We start from the raw sequence: 17,705 nt of genomic DNA on the forward strand, positions 1-17,705 counted from the left end.
ATATTTTATAAATTAAAATTAATTTGATAAGATAAATTATTAATATAATTTTTAATAATTTTAATTATTTAAATACATTAATGTCAATAGCAAAAGTTGTCATCACAAATTTATAATAAAATTTTAGAAATTAAATCTCAAATAAAATATTTTATATAAATCTTTAAAATGATTTAATTTTTTATTTAAAATATAATAAAACATGTTTTAATAGAAATAGTTTTAAATCTTTAGAATAAATGAATGTGAATATATTATTGAAATTTGAGATAATTTTTTCTAAATTTTTTTGATAAATTCTATTAGATTTTTAATATACATTTTTTTGGATAAAATTTAAATTTTTGAAATTAACAATCCAACTTAAAATTAAATTAGAACTTTAAAAATTGTTAATCACGACTCTTGATCTAATTATGAAATAGAATCCAATACAATGAATAATTTATTATAAATATATATTTATTATTATGTTGAAAAAAGAATGGATGGTAATAAAATCATATTTTAGAAAAATATTATCCATATCTTCCATCAATGAAATAGATTTTTATTTTTATATTAATATTCTTTTAGGCTTATTAATATCATTAATTTTGATATGCATATATTAATTTATTTAATAAAATAATTAGAGTATTTATATTTTTTTTGTCTATATATTTTTTAAATTTTGATTAATTTTGTCTCATTGATATTCTATGTCAAAATATGAATCCATATTTTCTAAGATATCTCGATATATCTATAAAATTGAGTTATTGGTATATCTATAAAAACTTATATTTTCATTTTTAATTAATACAATGTTGCAAAGTTTACTATTTTTATTACTTTAAAAAAATTAAAAAGCATAAATAAGTTTTTAAAATTACAATTCAAAAAACAACCTCAATGCTTAATCAAAGGGGGACAGATGGAGCCCAAAAGTGACTCCAGATCTATCACTTGCTTTCCATGTGTCACTTTTCCACAAATGTAAAACATAAAAAAAAAAAAAAAACAAAAAAAAATCCCATCATTTCAAGGTTCATGCAACAATTTTTTTTTTGAAGCTTGGGAAGGAGCAACTCCATAACTCTCGATTCGATACTATGTTTTGGATCGTGTTTTGTACATCTTATTTGGAAATCAATTAACATAATTTAAGAGTGGATTAAAGCTTTTATGACATTGGACTATCATTATTTAAATGACATTACAGTGGATTTGAAGTGACATTTTATTGAATTTGAAAGCGACATTATTACACGTGAAGAGTATTGCTTTTCAATTACTTTTTATATGATATGTGAAAGTAATAATATAAAATATAGAGAATATTTTTATTATATTCTCAAGAATGAGATGAGAAAACTTATTTTTATATTTTAATTTTTAAATAAAATTTTATTTTAAAAAACAATTTAAAATATTTTTAAATATGATTCTAAAAATTTATTTCAAATTATTTAATCCTTTTATAAAATAATAAAATAAATAAATGAATGCATTTTTATTTCTTTAAAAATTTAACTATTATTTTTCCTTTTCGTACATTCAATTTGAGTAACCGTAAATGCATTCATCAATATATAATTATTTCTAAAAACAAATTTAAGAGAATATAAAAAAGAAATTGAATTTAAAGATTTCTCTCTTTGGTACACATGAACTTTTACCATCAAACAAACATCATCATAAATCTTGATATTAATACACAAAAAAAAAAAAAAAAATGTCAATTTTTTTTTTTTAATTTAGATCTCAGGGGTTAAATGGTAATTAGAGAGATGAGCCGGTTAGCTGATCTTCATTTTATGATTTCACCCATCGTTGATTGGCTTGGAACATTTCTACTACGCTTGCTTCAGCCGCCTCCACTTTAGCCGTCGAATCCACTCCCTTTCCACGCTTCAGAGAGGGTGCCGCCACCGCCTCCGATAATGACCGCTGCGAAGAGCGGCGCTTGGCGGTGATTCTCACGGGCTCCGGCTCCCCAGACCCAATCCGAAGAGGAAAATTCAGGAGCGCGCGAGAGCCGCGCATCCTGTAAGCGGCTTGGTCGTAAGCCAGAGCGGCGTCCTCCGCCGTCTCATACGTCCCCAGCCACACTCTTGAGCCGTTCTTCGCCGGATCCCTGATCTCCGCCGCGTACTTCCCCCACGGCCTCCGCCTCACTCCCCTGTACCGCCTCCCCTCCTCCTCCTTCGCCACACCCCCTCTCGGCGCCTCCTCCTCAACCTCCGCCTTTACCTCCACAACTCCACTGGCGGCCGCAGAATCCACCACCGGAGAATTCCCCCAAATTTGAGAAGAAAATAATCCAGTGAAGGAAGGAGCAGAGCAATACCCAGGAACATTGCCGGAGATCGGCGCCAGGAGTTCGGAATCTTCGAGAAGATGGTTGCTAATGGATTCAAGAAAAGCCAGATCGGACTCCAACGTGGTGTATTCGTACATTTTCTAGTTTGTAATAGAAGGCGCCGGAAATTGGCTAGCTCTGATGAGATTGGCTTGGAGGATGTCTTTAATGGCTGGCTTATATAGGAGAGGGAGGATCAACCCGTTCATGCACTCCAGGTGACACACTAACTTTTGATTTTTTTAATTTCATTTAAAAAATATTTTTGGTACGTTCCAGGTACCTTACCTGCAATATGTTCAACCGCCAGTTGAAATCAATTCAGCACGTGCGTTTAATAGACAAAGGCTGACGGCTGTCTTGTCCTTTCCGCTTCTTAATTTATGTAAAATTAATATTATTTATAACAAAATAATTTTTCAAATTTTGCTTCATAAAAAAATAAAAGAAAATCTTTATAAAGCTTTTTATAAAGATATTGTTTTTTTAAATATATATATTTTTTCATGAATTTTTTAATACTGGGTTTGAAAAGAATAATCTGTTGGATTGGATTCGCCGATATGGCATTGAATATATTATACATGGTTGGCGGCTAGGGTCAAATGTCGGCGTTGGTCAACATGCAATTTTAAATGAATTAAGTTGATAAACCATGGATTCTCCGGTAATTAATTTATTCACAGCCGTAGATTATCCACATCCATTGGGATTATTTTTCCCTTTTTTTTTCCCTTTTTTTTCATTTCATTTCATTTATGTTCTCTTATTATCAATATTTTTAAAATCAAAATATAAATAAATAAATAAATAATAAAATTAAAAAATGAAATTGAATTTTGGATACTATATATATATGTATGAAAAAAAAATCCAATAAATAAAGACATAAATTTCATTTTGATTTTGAATTGGGTGGTTGACAAGTGGGGAGAGAAATGATGAAAGCAGTGGGTTTGTAGGGGCTCCATGCAGCATTGCAAATGGGATTTGATTTTGCCATGTAAAGGTGCTTTGTCTCCACGGTAGTCCCATTGGACAAAGTCTCCTACATTGTCTATGGTCTTCTCACATGTAGGGGTTATATCTATGTTTAGGGATGGTAACGGGATGAAGTTATATATGTGTTTTTCTCACATGTAGGGGTTATATCCATGTTTAGAGATGATAATAGGATGAAGTTATATATGCGTTTAGAGATGATAATGAGAATGGTTTTTGGAGATACAGAACAATCTTATTTTTTATTGATTTTGAATTTTAAACACGTTATTATATTTATGTCTAGCGGTGACAATAAGATCAGCTTTTCGGGATCACGCTCTTATATTTAATATAATAAATTTGATATGAAAAATGAATAAGTTAAAAGCAGGTTTGAAATGTTTATTTGGATATTACCATAGGCTATGTTTGGTTCCCATAAAATTTGAAGGAAAATGCAAGGGAAAGAAAATATAAAGAAAAAGTAGAAGGAAAGAAAAAGTGAAGGAAAATAAAAAAATAGATTAAAAGTTAATAAATTATTTTTTTTGTTACTTCAAACTCATTTTATTTATTTTAATTTATCAATATAAAGATTAAATAATTTAAAAATATATAAGTTTTTAATTAATTTTAATCATATTTGATTTTCTTTGATGTTTTTCATAGGAGAACCAAACATAAAAAAATCATTTTCCTTTGCATTTTTTTTCTTTCCTTAGTATTTTCCGGGAACCAAACATAACCTATATCTTTACCCTTTTTATTACAATTATATATATAAGCAAAATTAAGAATAATTTATTTTCTTTCTTTTTTTAACACATATAAAATAAAAAATAATAAAAATATCCATATTCTAAGAAATAATACATTAAAATTTTAAAAATATAAAATTTTAAAAGACTATTTCAATATCATCATGAAATATGTCATGACATCCATGAGAAGTTTCTAAATTTAGAAGGGATGACAAACATGTAGTAGAAGAGCCGTGTACGAGAATGAATGTGAATACATTATTAAATTTATACCCAGTTTTCAAAGAAAAATGAAAAGTATTAAATCATAAAAATAAAATTCAATGAGTTTGATCGAGGCTTTGACCCAGTAAGATTAGAAACCAACCCTTATTAAACAGTCATCCCCTCGAGAAATAAAATTCTATTTAATGTTAATCATGTGGGTTTGTGTAGTTATAAGAAGAATCCAATGGGATAAATATAATATTGGGAAAGTTGGAAGCTTCTACGTGTTGATGACAACAAAAGTAATTGAAATTTTCATTAAGTGGGTGGTTGTTGGAACAAAAGTATATATATACAATAAGGTGGTGGGCATCATGCTTTTTGATTAATTATTCCCTTTATTCATTAATGTGGATGTGTTTCACACCCATTTATGCTTTGTTTGGCTCTAAAGAATTTGATAAATGATAGATGGTAAAAAAAAAAAAAGAAAAAAAGAAAAAAGATAGGATATGTTTTGTAACTGTTTTCTGATGATCGTTTTTTGTTTTTTTAAAACAAAAAATTAAGAAAAAGACGTTTGACAATTAAAAATTGTTTTATGTGTTTTTAAGCAGAAAACGTGATGTTTTTAAAGAATATATTTTAGTTGTTTTTTATTATTTTTATTTATTTTATAAGGGTGATTTTAAAAAATAATTATATAAATATGTAAAATGATTAAAAATAAAAATTAAATATAAAAATTAATTTTAAAATATATTTAAAAATATTAAAACTAGGTTAAAAGCATTTGAGGTTTTAAACAAATTTTTATTTTACAAAATATTAAAGAATAGTTTTAAAAAACCGCTTTTTACAATTGTTTTTAAAAATAATTATCAAATAGGCCCTTAAAGTCGTATATTACTTTAAATTTATTTTATTTATTTTTTCACTTCTATATAGTATAAAAATAATTAAATTTTTAACTAATTTTAATTACATTTATTTTCTCCTTTTTCTCTTTAAATATTTTTCTTAACATTTTGTTTTCCTTTGCTATACTTACTTTCTTGAACCAAATATAGCTTCTTTTTTTCTCTTAAAACTAATATTAACTTATTTCCCTCATTTTCTTTCTTTTTTTGAATGATAACAATGCATTTTTTTTTAATTATAAAGATTTATTTAAAATATTTTATTATCTTGTAATGTTTTACGTGGGATTATCATTTTTTTTTTTTTTGAAATATGTATCATACAATTCATATTTAATGATTTAGTGCAAATCCAGGGTTGAGCCTGAAAAGGCCCCAAGAAATTGAACATGGTCTTCATCTAAAGAATAAATTTTTTTACTTTATATATTGTTAGTGTAGATTTTCTATTTTTATTTCAAAAAAGAGACAATAACAATAAATCATATATAAAATAGTGAAATTCCCATAAATTTATCTTTAAAAAATTAAGATATTAATTTTTTTTTTTTTTTTACTATCCCAATACTTAAAACATAAATAAATTCATGTTTTTTTTTTAATTAATAAGAGTTCCTACATTTTATATAAAAATTATTATTATTATTTTTACTTCAAAAATAAAAAATAAAAAATAGTAGGAGGTTTGTAGCCTTCAACACAAAATTAAAATTGAATATGGAGGAACATTACATGAAGATATAGGGTGGTGAGTGGTGTTTTGGATGGTTGGAAATTTCGTTATGACATTAAGAAGTGGTGGTAGTTGAAAAAGGACACAATGGTTGTCACCATCATGGCCATTTGACAATAATATTAGGAGTTGCCTTGCGGAGTACACAAAACATTGAATGTGGCTTAAGGCTTATCAAGGACAATCCACTTTCCATTAAAATAAATTATATTTAATTCAAAAGATAAGAATACCAACCCATCTTTGTAAAAGTGATAATCACATGTTTTTTTTTTTTTTTAAATTACCTTCACGTTTATTATTATTGTTTATGTAATTGTACATGCTTTGTGAAAAGTTTCCTATATTAGTCCGACATTAACAATTTGAACATATATGGGCTCATTTAGTATAACAGCCCAGGGTTTGCAGAGCCTGGCTTAAAAGGCCCAGCCCAGTCAATTCTGAAATGAGATGGGTAGGATTCTGTTAGGCCTTGAATTTAGGCCCCAGCCCATTAAGTTCTGAAAATGTCTCTCCTATGTGTGAAGTGCTAACAAATTTTGACGTTTGTTTCTCGAGAAAACTCACTTACGCAAGAGAAAATAGTTTTTTACTCTGATTTTTTTTTTTTGTTTTTTTTGAAATATTGACTTCTTTCCCATGAAGGAAACGTGAAAAATGAACTCAGCTGAGCCGAATATTTGTATTAGTTTCAATTTTGTGTTGTTTGATATTTACTTGCCCAATGTTTCTCGGGAACCAAACAGGGCATAACCGTTGATGATAATAAGGTGCGCATGAGCTGTTTGTAGAAATGTTAGGCTGAAGTTTGTACTTGGTTATGTGCAGCGAAGCTGAGGTTTTGTTTGGGTGGAAGAATTGGGTTTGGTCTGGTGTTCTAGTTCTGTGGAATTTGAAATGTTGCTTGATGTTATAATTCTGTTGTGGATTGGAGAAATGGATTCAATTTACCATATTCCAGTTCTGTGGAGTTTGAAACTTTTAGTTTGGAATTCTCTCTCTTCTTTTTTTGTTGGTGAATTAATTTGGACGTCTATGGTGTTTTTAATTCAATTCCGAACCGATTGTTATGCTACGGCTGCATTTGGTTCTGGGAAATTGGATTAATTTGGAATGCCAAATTTGTGGATTTTTTTTTAATTTCACTTTGGATTATTTTGTGGGATTATTAAAAATTGTAATAGCTTGATTTGGAAATTTGGCTAAGTTGTGCATTCTCAATCTCTGCTAACAGTTGATTAGTTGATTCATGGATCGTTGGAGTGGTGTTTTGAAGGTTCCACTGCACCCAAGCAGCAGGGTCCTCTACAGAGTTGCAGCATCTCTCTGCCTCTCACCCACTTCCAAAACCCTAATTGTAAATTCACTTTACATAACTTCATGCTCTATGCAATTCAGCTCTGCTTGAACCCCTGATTCTTTTGCAGTTTTCCCTCATCCCATGGTAGCTACAATGATAGTGATTATCATTTTTTAAATATCTATGTATGTATGATGCAGGTGCCTTCTGCAAATGCCATCTTCTTCAATGGAGATCGTGTCCAAGGAACTGGGAATTCAGTGATTGAGAGGTTGTCAAATATAGAGCAGATTGCTGAAATTCTGGTTTCCAAATTTGGTGGTTCTGTCAATGCTTGGGTTGTAGAGGCTTCCACTTTTAATGGCCCTTTTGCTGTTTATAAGGATTTTATCCCATCTGTGAATCAATGGGGAGATCCAAAATCATACAGTCCAAGTGGATTCCCGGCATCCACATCTACTGTTTCACTCTTGTCAAATTGCCTTGAAGAGGTGTGTTCTTCTCCTTGGATCAATGCATTTGAGTTATAAAAGCAATCTTAAACCCCCTTGTGCATGTCCAAATGAATGAATTTTTGAGCCACTTGGGCTTGACTGCTTCAATGTAAACCAAAATCAGGAAGATAGATATGTTCATGCCACTGCACCGGGCACTTTATGATTACATTTTTAAGTAATATTTTCAAATTTGCATAATATGAGATAAATAATGCTGGTACATCCAGGCCGTTTCTTGAAAAGCGGCTTACTGAATTGTTATTGTGAGGATCTATTTTTCCAAGAGTTTTATTTGATACTTGTAGAAAATGTTGCATGAGTATTTCTACGGGAGTTAGAAGTTGATTCACAATGGAAACTACTGCTTACCTTGCTTATAAAATAAATCTGAAGTTCATGAAGAAAAAGAGATGTATTTACACTAAACAATCAGAATAGTATATTCAAATATATTTGGAGGGCTTTAGCATCTAAACAGATTGTAATTTGCAAGTAAAAAACTATTCGTAGTAGAGGCTAAGATCATGAAGCAAGTTAGTTGGCCATCCATTTATCTGAATTCAACTAGAGCAAAAGCAAAGGATAAATTTAATTGTGATGCATAAGAATTCATGAAGTGCCGGTATCCAACAAGGATGCTTCATTCTTCATTTACAGGTCCTGCCATAGTGCTTCAAGTTCTTTGTGGGGCATCTGTCTATGTTGCTATATCTCATTGTAGTATAGGCAACTGCATCATATTTTAGCCTTTTAGATGTGTGTTTGTTATCGAGTTCGTTTCTGAATCAAATCCCATGCAAAATTTTCCTTTTTCTTATTTCATTCAAACTTTTGTGTGTATTTCCTTTCATCCCGATCCTCATTCCTCAATTCTACTCCATGCAACTTGAATGTGAAATATTCTGAAGTAGCACAAACTGTTTGCTACTTGTTACAATCAATTTGAGACTGAAGATTCTTGCCAAATTTGGTTATTGTAATTGCACTCCTAGCCGCTTTGTGAAGTATGTTTCCAACCATTTCTTGAAACTGCTAACTATTTGTGGTGTTGCGTAACTTCCTGAATTCTATGTATGTTGCTACTTGCTATGTCAGGCAAAGAAAGCTATTTCAGGAAGGCAGAAAGAACCATGCCCACTCGGGCTATCTGCATCTTGTTCCTATCAACCCAAAACATTCATCCTCGGATTCAGCAAGGGTGGTACTGTACTTAATCAGCTAGTTACTGAGCTTGGCTTCTCCAAAGTTGCATCTATTAGGAGTTCACCCCACATAAAAGAATCTGATGTCCAGGAAGAGTATCAAATACTACCCACTTCAATAGAAAGCCTCTTAAACAGCATAGCTGAGATCCATTATGTGGATGTTGGCTTGAACTCTGCTGGAGCATATATCACTGATCAAGATGTCATCTACAGAATATCAAAACGGGTTGCAGAAGGCGGTGGAGGAATTCGTTTTGTTGTCCATGGAACTCCCAGGCAATGGCGTGACAAGAGGCGAGTTTGGATTCGAAATGAAAAGGATAAATTGGTTCATCTGCTTGAATCAGAAGCTGAGCACAGTGAAGGGAAATTACGGGTATGTGAGAGATTTTATTTTGCTGATAGGCCTTCTAATCTACAAATGCATTTTGAAATAATAGAAAATCTTGATGTGAGTTGAATGCTGCAACTTTGCCTTTATAAAAATGTGTCATTTAGCTGTCTAAAACCCTTGTACATTGGATTCATGGGGATATAAATATTTCTTTTGATTTTGTTGATTTTGTTGACAAGAAGAGTTAGGTTAATTAGAGTGGGGTTATGTTGAGTTAGACCGTATTTGACAACTATTTTTTGAAATAATTTTAGAGTCTATAGGGCGAAGTTTTTAAAAACTGTTTTCTATTTTTAAAAATTCATAACATTGTTTGGTTATTGTTCTCTAGTTCTAGTTTTTAAAAACAAAGTAAAATAGAGAACACCTTTTAAAGAACAAATAGAACACCTTTTAGAGAACAAGTAAAAGTTGTTTTAAGTGGTTTTTAAAAATAATAAAAAGAAGTATACACTATATTATTTATCTTCTACATAGAATTATTATTTTTAATTTTTTTTTGTTAGAGAAATTAACTCCAAATTAAACAAGACTTAATACGTTGGATTTGTTAACAAGTCTATTAATTTTTAAAAATAATTAAAAACTTAAATAATAAACTCATTAATACTAGAAATTTATGAATATAATAAAATATCCTTTTTCTAATATATAATAAAATAGTATATTTTCTACGAAGAATATAATTTATGATTTTATTATAATATTAATATTTATGTTTTACTAAAAACTACACATTTTGTTAATTTATACGTAATTAAAAAATTATTTTCATTTTTAATAAGACTTCAATTAAATTTAATTATTTAATATTATATAAATTGAATTTAAAATATTTTTACAAAATCAAAACAATTAAAAAAACAATTTATTCGAACACGCCTTTTTATTTTTTATTTTTAAAATTCTTTTATAAAATAACTTACCAAATATCCTTAATTTTATAAAACATTTAAAAACTTTTTTGATTCTTAACTTAAAAAAAAAAAAAGCATGAGAAATCATAATCAAACAAAAAATTAAAAATTAAAGTACTTATTTGATATGTATTAAAAATGAATATTAAAATTATTTTTATCTTATAGAAATTTTTGTTTACAATAAAAAAATTGTTTCATAATTAAAAAAAAAATTATCTTTTGAATCATATATAATTGTAAATTTAATTTTTACTTTTTTTAATAACACTTAATTTGAATTTGATTTTATATTATTATAAATTAATTTTATAAAATTTTTATAAAATAAAAGTTATACATTGAATTTAAAAACAATATAAATTCTTTTATTCAAACAAGTTTCTTGTTTTTTGTTTTAATAAATTATTCTTTAAAGCATCTTGCCAAACACTTTAGTTTAAAAAAAAATTCTAAAAAACTATTCTTTATTCTCTATTTTAAAAACAAATTTTAAAAAACACCACCAAACGTTCCTTAGTTTTTTAACTAAAAAAACACGTTTAATAAAAGACCGAGTATGGTTTTTTAAGAATTTGTTATGAAAATAGATTGTTTTTAGAACAAATTTTAAGTATTTTTAGTCATTTTTATTTTTTATGTATATATATAGAATGTTAATAAGTAATAATTGACAATATAGAAAATACTTGAATACTTTTATATTGTATATAAGGATGAGAATAAGTCGAAAATTCTTCAACAAAATTTTATTCTAAAAACAATTCAGAATTTATTTTCAGAATTGTTCCCCAAAACCATTTCTTAAGAAGTGTCTTAAAAAACATTATTAAAGATGTGTATATATATATATATATATATATATATAAAACAACCTCATCTCTTATGAAGATGTGTGGACTTCGCATTTTGCTTCATGAGTTCCCACTTGATGGCACGATTTGCTTTTTATTTATTGAAAAATATGATTTTTAAAAAAGACTTGAAGTTACTACTTATTTTTGTTTTGTTTTTTTTAAAAGGAAAAATAAAATAAGAAAGAAAAACCTTAAGTGTGACTCTTAAAGGAAAAACAGGTCGATGAAAAATCAAAATCTGGTCCGAGGGTCAGGTTACTTATTGGAAATGTACAGTAAAAGATCGTAGCACTTCTCTAAATTCCTAAAAACGGGTCTCTACTAAATAAAGTAAGGTAAATGTGACACTTGACAAAAAAATCAATGAATACCAAGGAATAATTATACATTGGAAGTTAATCATGCATGAAGAATAAATAAACAAAGTAGGAGCAAGAACGTACCTTAGCAGTAAATAATAATGTGTTATCATGGAAACAAGGTTAATTCAAGTATAAAATTATCACATGCATATCAAAGAGTAAGATAAAGATCAAACAATATTCATTAAGCATAATAATTGACAATCAAAAGGAGAAAACTCATATGTAAGGTCCTCACCAAAACCCAATTGATTTTGCATGAATTAATCTCATAAATTCCATTGTTTTGGAATTATGAAAATTCATTCATATTTATTAAAAAAATCGAGAAAAACGAAAAATTATTTTAAAATCAAAGAAAATTTGTGAAAGTGTTTACTTGAAGGGAAATGTAGCAAGTTTATTAAAAATTTATTAAAAATTGGATTTTTGGTGACTCTAAACCCTAAGAAAGGAAGAAGAAAAGAAAATACTTAAAATTATTTGAAAATTGAAAATTGGAGTTTTGAAAAGTATTTGAAAATTGAAGTTTTGAAAAGTATTTGAAAATTGGAGTTTTGAAAATTAAATTTGAAAATTGAAGTTTTGAAAATTATTTGAAAATTGAAGTTTTGAAGATTAAATTTAATTGGAAAAAGAAACTGGAGTTTTGAAAATTGGAGTTTTGAAAAGTATTTGAAAATTGGAATTTTGAAAAGTATTTGAAATTTGAAGTTTTGAAAATTAAATTTGAAAATTATTTGAAAATTGGAGTTTTGAAAATTATTTGAAAATTGAAGTTTTGAAGATTAAATTTGGAAAAAAAAAACTTGAATTTTGAAAATTATTTGAATATTGGAGTTTTGAAGATTAAATTTAGAAAAAAAAACCTGGAGTTTTGAAAATTATTTGGAAATTGGAGTTTTAAAAATTAAATTTTAAAAATTGAAAATTTGAAAATTATTTGAAAATTAAAGTTTTGAAAACTAAACTTGAAAATTAGAGTTTTGAAAATTATTTGAAAATTGGAGTTTTGAATATTAAATTTTGAATATTAGAATTTTGAAAATTAGAATTTTGAATATTAGAATTTTGAAAATTATTTGAAAATTAAACTTGAAATTTGGAGTTTTGAAGATAAAATTTGGAAAAAACTGGAGTTTTGAAAATTATTTAGAAATTAAAAATTTGAAAATTATTTGAAAATTAAACTTGAAAATTGGAGTTTTGAAAATTAAATTTTGACATGTGAGGATGAAAGATCAAAGTGGATAACACGTGGCCTTTAGGTGGTGCATTGGAGGGTGGCCATGCAGGAGTGGGGCCCGAGGTGCAATTGGGACTGAAGCCAGGTGGTGTTTGAGGGCTCATATTGGGTGGAAAAAAAAATGGAGCTTGTTGAATGAGTTGACTGTGCATTTCTTCCAAGCTGATAGTTGCCACATACGAGAATGAAGTTATGCAACTTCATTTTCATGCACATAGGCTGGTGCAGTGGCAATTAAGAAGTGGTCTTAGATTAGTCTTGACCTAAGGACCAACAAGAATGGGTTATCCAAGCAATAGCCCCACACTACATTCTTATGTCTTTCAAATTTTCCAATCTAATCTCAAGTCTCTCAATTTCTGAGCATGGGAGTAGAATCCTTGCTAGTGTTGATAAGAAAGAAACCATCTGAGGTGACAGGACTGTAGGGTCATGGCATTGTGGGCATTGAGAGCTATTTTCAGTAGAACATGGAGGCAAGTTGCAACCCCCTTCCCACTCCATGAGGACTGTCACCATGATCCAACTTCATTCCCATAACATAGCCAGTTTTGATTCGAGCAAAACATGCTTCTTTCCGACAAGTTTTCCTTCCATCCTTATAAGTTCTTTCAATGCTATTAACCTACCTTATTATTCTCCATGAACAGAATTTCAAATAAGGTAAATGACCACCCGAGATTGTAAAGTGAAAATGTTAGGTATGATGGTTGCTGGAACAGAACACAAGTGTCATTGATCTACAAGCTTCTACACCTTCAGCTTTCAACTCGCTGTCATCACCAGAATTGAGATATTCCATTGATAGTCGGAGCTACACCACTTCATGAACAAGATTCAGGTGTAGCTTATTCCCCGTCCAAACCAATAATGATATTTGTCACGTGTAAGAGCCAATAAGGAGGACAATGCACTACATGCAAATTGTAGTAGAGCTGCCCGAGACCCATTCCATAACTAATACTAAATCTAGAATCTTCCAATGGTAGATATGGCTGTTGAACAAATGAGCTACTCTTGGGTAGCTTTGATAGTGAAGTACGTTTTGCATGGGATACAATTGAAAGACATGGTAATTCATCGGGTAGTGAATGAATGAGCCATTCTGACCAAGCAGGTTGAAGTTGAAGTTTCTGCTCTTTTTCTTAGGCATAAGAAAGTGGCCAAGCAAGCTGTCTAAAAGTGGGGCCCAGGGCTTAAGGGCAGGTGGTGGAGTAATTGGGGAATGGGTCCCAGCATATAGACCCATTTCTAGAGCTTTTGTTCACTATAAGGAAGGTTCCTTTCTATATTGCTCACTTTCTTATTGTTTGAGATATTTTTGAAATTTTGCCCACGAGCCATGAACCTTAACAACCACATATGACAAATAATCCAACCTAGCACGCTTTGGTTTTGCATCATCCACTTTAAATCCTGATGGCTTGATTAGGTGTTGACCCACAACTATTGTTGTACATGCTTTTGCAATGACTCCTCAATCAAATTCTTGAACTCATATTCATTCTCCTAGCACTAGCAAATGGAAGGTTTATACTCACAAACAACCATGAACCTTCACTAATCCTACAACTAACTTCTCCACCAAAATTAATAACTCGCATCAACCAAAATGGCAATCCCAAATTCTCACAATCTCACTCCTCTAGTCCCAAAAACTTGACCATTGATGATATCATCCCACTATCAACAAGAAACAGGGCAATAAACATAGAAAAACAAAAACATAAAAAACATAGTATAAACTTAGCTCTATTTTATGGATTGACAAATACAAAGAGCTAGGAGCAGGTGGAATCCATAGGAAACAAGAGCATGAATTTTATATATCAAGTTCAAGGAAGGAGCAATGCATCAGATATTTATGAGAGAAATCAAAGATACCAAAATAAAACCAAAACAGAGCATGCATGTAGAGAGTTAGATCCAACAAAGCAAACGAGTGAGCCTTAATGCCCACACCAATCAACAAATCAATGCTTAGAAAAGTAGTTGAAAATGAGACTGAAATAGTATGAAAATGAGAGACAAGAAACTCACAATAGTCATACCTGGAATGTTCCCCTCAAGCAAAGAGTTGCATGGCTTCCAACTCTACTTTCTTTTTCACGAATCTGTCCTATCTCTTATCTTCTGCCTCCCGTTATATCATCCAACTCACCCTTCTGTTCTTGCTTCCCGTCTAAGCCTCCACCAGCTCTACTGCCCCCTGTTCAAAGACGTCTCCATCCTAACCACCACCATGTTGAGGTAGCAATGTCTTTTGTTATGTGCCTTTTACAGCTTGCTCCCCTACAGAGGTCGTCCCCCACTCCTAAATTAAAAAAAAAAAAAATCTAGCTCACTCTCAGGTGGCCAGCAAGTGGTGATGGGCAAAGCAAAAAATAAAATCCCATAAAATGCAGTAAATAAAAGTAATTAAAAACACAAATGTCCTTTGGTACAAAAGAAGGGTCTACAAGATGTAAAGAAGGTTATTTGAATTAAGCCTAAACCCTTTTTTAAAAGAATGTTTGGAAATCCTTTTATATTATTATTATTTTTAAAATAATAATGTTTATTTTTTACATTTGAATATTGGAATAAGATATTAGAAATTTTTAAAAAGTGGAAAAAATATTTTTAAACAATGATTTTTCTTATTTTTTATTTTTACATTTAATATAAGAAGAAACAGTAATGGAAATGAATATTAAGAAAATGAGGGAAAAATTGTTAAAAAACAAAAATTTTCCCTTTGGGAAAATTTAACATAAGTGCATTCCCGAATGATTTAATTTATTTATCTTTAGTATTTTATTTTTATGGAGAATCAAACGAGAGAAATATTTTATAAGTATTTTCAATTTTTTTAAAAAAAATATCCATTTATTTTCTTTCTCTCAAATTTCCTTGGAGTTGACTTTGATACTTTGAAAACTTGACTAAAATCTAGAATATGATTATTTATTTATTTTGTTGAAAGGTAAAGTTGGAGTCAAAGTTATAGTTTTTAAAAGATGATATTGGTATCTTAATATTTTTGTTAAATATGAAATAATTTCTTTGATAAAATAAAAATTATTTCTAATAAAAATTATAATATTTTTTTATTTATAAATTATATTTATTTTAATATAATTAAAATTTTAAAAAAATTGAGTGAAGCGAGAATGAGAAATTCTTATATTGTTGTTGTTTCGCCTTACTTAAATTTTTTTTTGAATGGGGATAAGAATATATTTAAATAATTAGAATGAAATCGGGATGAGTGTAACTTATCACGAACTCACCCCAGTATCATTCCTAATAACATCGACTATTCATGTCATTGAGTTATACTAATATGATTTGAACTTGATGAGTACACATAAGACAACTTATCATACAGAAAAAAAATTATAATGGGGTGACACTAGCGTGTGTGTATAATTTTCAAAAAATATTTTAAAAAAATAAATATAAAAATGATACTTTTTATCACTAGTTCTATTTTAAATTGAACTTGTTATATGAAAATGTAAGTTTATTTTTTTTGTACTTGTCTTTTTCACTTTTTGCACTCTTAAAAATTTATATTGTGAACTCATCTTTTCACTTTTTTTTTAATTTTTATTTTTTTACATTGAACTTGTTTTTTCATAAAACAAGTTTTACTTGAAATTAAAAAATATGGTAGTTTTAAAATTATTTTTTATCCTACAATTTAAAAAATAAAAATAAATTATCCTACTCTTAGAGCAAGCCCCTATAGACTTGCATTCTAGAAGTTACCATAGCATTGGAAGCCATGCATCCCATTGCACATTTTTTTTACATGTCGTCCCCTCAACCATCAAAGCAATGATGGAGTTAAAATTTTTTGTTATGGGGCAAGTAGTAAAATTATGGATCATAATATACAATTCATTATAATTCAATAAATTAAGTAAAATATAGTTACAAAAAACACACACACACAAAATATAAAAAATATCATATTTATGAAAAATAAAAACAAAGGAAATTCTCAAAACAATTTAAAAGTAAAAAAAAAAAAATCACTAGAAAATTTTCAATCATCCTGAATTTTTTATTTCAATAAATTTAGTAATTTTATTAATATATTGTATATTTTTTCAAACAAATAAATGTAAATCAGAAAATGATAACTTTAATTTAAGAATTATACATGATATGTTAATAAAAGTATGAGATCATCACGGGAATATATGCGGCTTCATGGTTAGGGTTTTAATGTAGTCAAAATAAAATATAAGTTGTAGAGGTTAGGCTTAGGATAGTAGTTGCCCAAGGAAAAAATAAAGATAGAATAAAATATATTAAAGAGATTTTATAAAAGATTTCATTTATTTGTTTTTATCTTTATCTAAAATTTATACAATAATTATATATATATATATATATATATATATATATATATATATATATATATATATAATAATAATAATAATAATAATAATAATAATATTTAACTAGAGTAACTATAGTCATTTTTGTTTTAAATTAATGTGGGGCAACATGTCATGGTCTCTTCGATCTTTTAGCATTGGAGACATATCATTGACAACTATGGCAAGAGAGGAAGCCTTCTTCATGTGACACAAATTGACAACTTTATATGTTGTATTGTACTTGAACTATTTAGACCCAATTACTACTTGGAGATTGTTATACATGGCATATATTATTATATATTGTCCCTTTCTCCATATTTCTTTTTATTTTTCATATTTAATTTTATTGTTATTAATTTTCATTTCTTTTCTTGTTTTTCTTTTTTCAACTTCTATTTAGCCATTTTATGTACATGAAGTGCAAAAATTAGTGTAAAGGTTGCAATTGATTTTTCCGTAGGTTCATTTTAGAAGAGTGTCGCATATTGCATTAGCTCTTCTCCCTTTGGAGACATGTGACGTTATGATCTATTTTTTCCCCATTATATGCAAGTCAATGGACGTGTTTCATGAGGATGGTAGATTATATAAAAATTACA

The 17,705-nt window shown here is 28.7% G+C and overlaps 2 protein-coding genes across 2 annotated transcripts; one reads left to right on the forward strand and one right to left on the reverse strand.

The window, feature by feature from the left end:
* Nucleotides 1-1,595: 1,595 nt before the first annotated feature.
* Nucleotides 1,596-2,545, reverse strand: LOC100259767 (ethylene-responsive transcription factor 2). The gene has a single exon (XM_002271578.4). It carries the CDS (start codon nt 2,440-2,442, stop codon nt 1,798-1,800), a length of 645 nt encoding a protein of 214 aa, XP_002271614.1. The 5' UTR covers nt 2,443-2,545; the 3' UTR covers nt 1,596-1,797.
* A 3,915-nt stretch (nt 2,546-6,460) lies between these two features.
* Nucleotides 6,461-9,514, forward strand: LOC100256529 (uncharacterized). The gene is made up of 4 exons (XM_002273874.5): nt 6,461-6,722; nt 7,187-7,309; nt 7,453-7,743; nt 8,845-9,514. The coding sequence occupies exons 2-4, from the start codon at nt 7,202-7,204 to the stop codon at nt 9,412-9,414; spliced, it is 969 nt and encodes a 322-aa protein (XP_002273910.2). The 5' UTR covers nt 6,461-6,722; nt 7,187-7,201; the 3' UTR covers nt 9,415-9,514.
* The last annotated feature ends 8,191 nt before the right edge of the window (nt 9,515-17,705 follow it).

This window comes from Vitis vinifera, chromosome 15 (genome assembly GCF_030704535.1).
Source record: "Vitis vinifera cultivar Pinot Noir 40024 chromosome 15, ASM3070453v1".
Lineage (NCBI taxonomy): Eukaryota > Viridiplantae > Streptophyta > Magnoliopsida > Vitales > Vitaceae > Vitis > Vitis vinifera.

Bases quoted from the DNA above. Each gene is read 5' to 3' on its own strand.
- LOC100259767 (XM_002271578.4), bottom strand. From the start codon at position 2,442: ATGTACGAATACACCACGTTGGAGTCCGATCTGGCTTTTCTTGAATCC.
- LOC100256529 (XM_002273874.5), top strand. From the start codon at position 7,202: ATGGATCGTTGGAGTGGTGTTTTGAAGGTTCCACTGCACCCAAGCAGC. The intron at 7,310-7,452 runs GTAAATTCACTT...TGTATGATGCAG, and splicing joins CCACTTCCAAAACCCTAATT to GTGCCTTCTGCAAATGCCAT. The intron at 7,744-8,844 runs GTGTGTTCTTCT...TTGCTATGTCAG, and splicing joins TGTCAAATTGCCTTGAAGAG to GCAAAGAAAGCTATTTCAGG.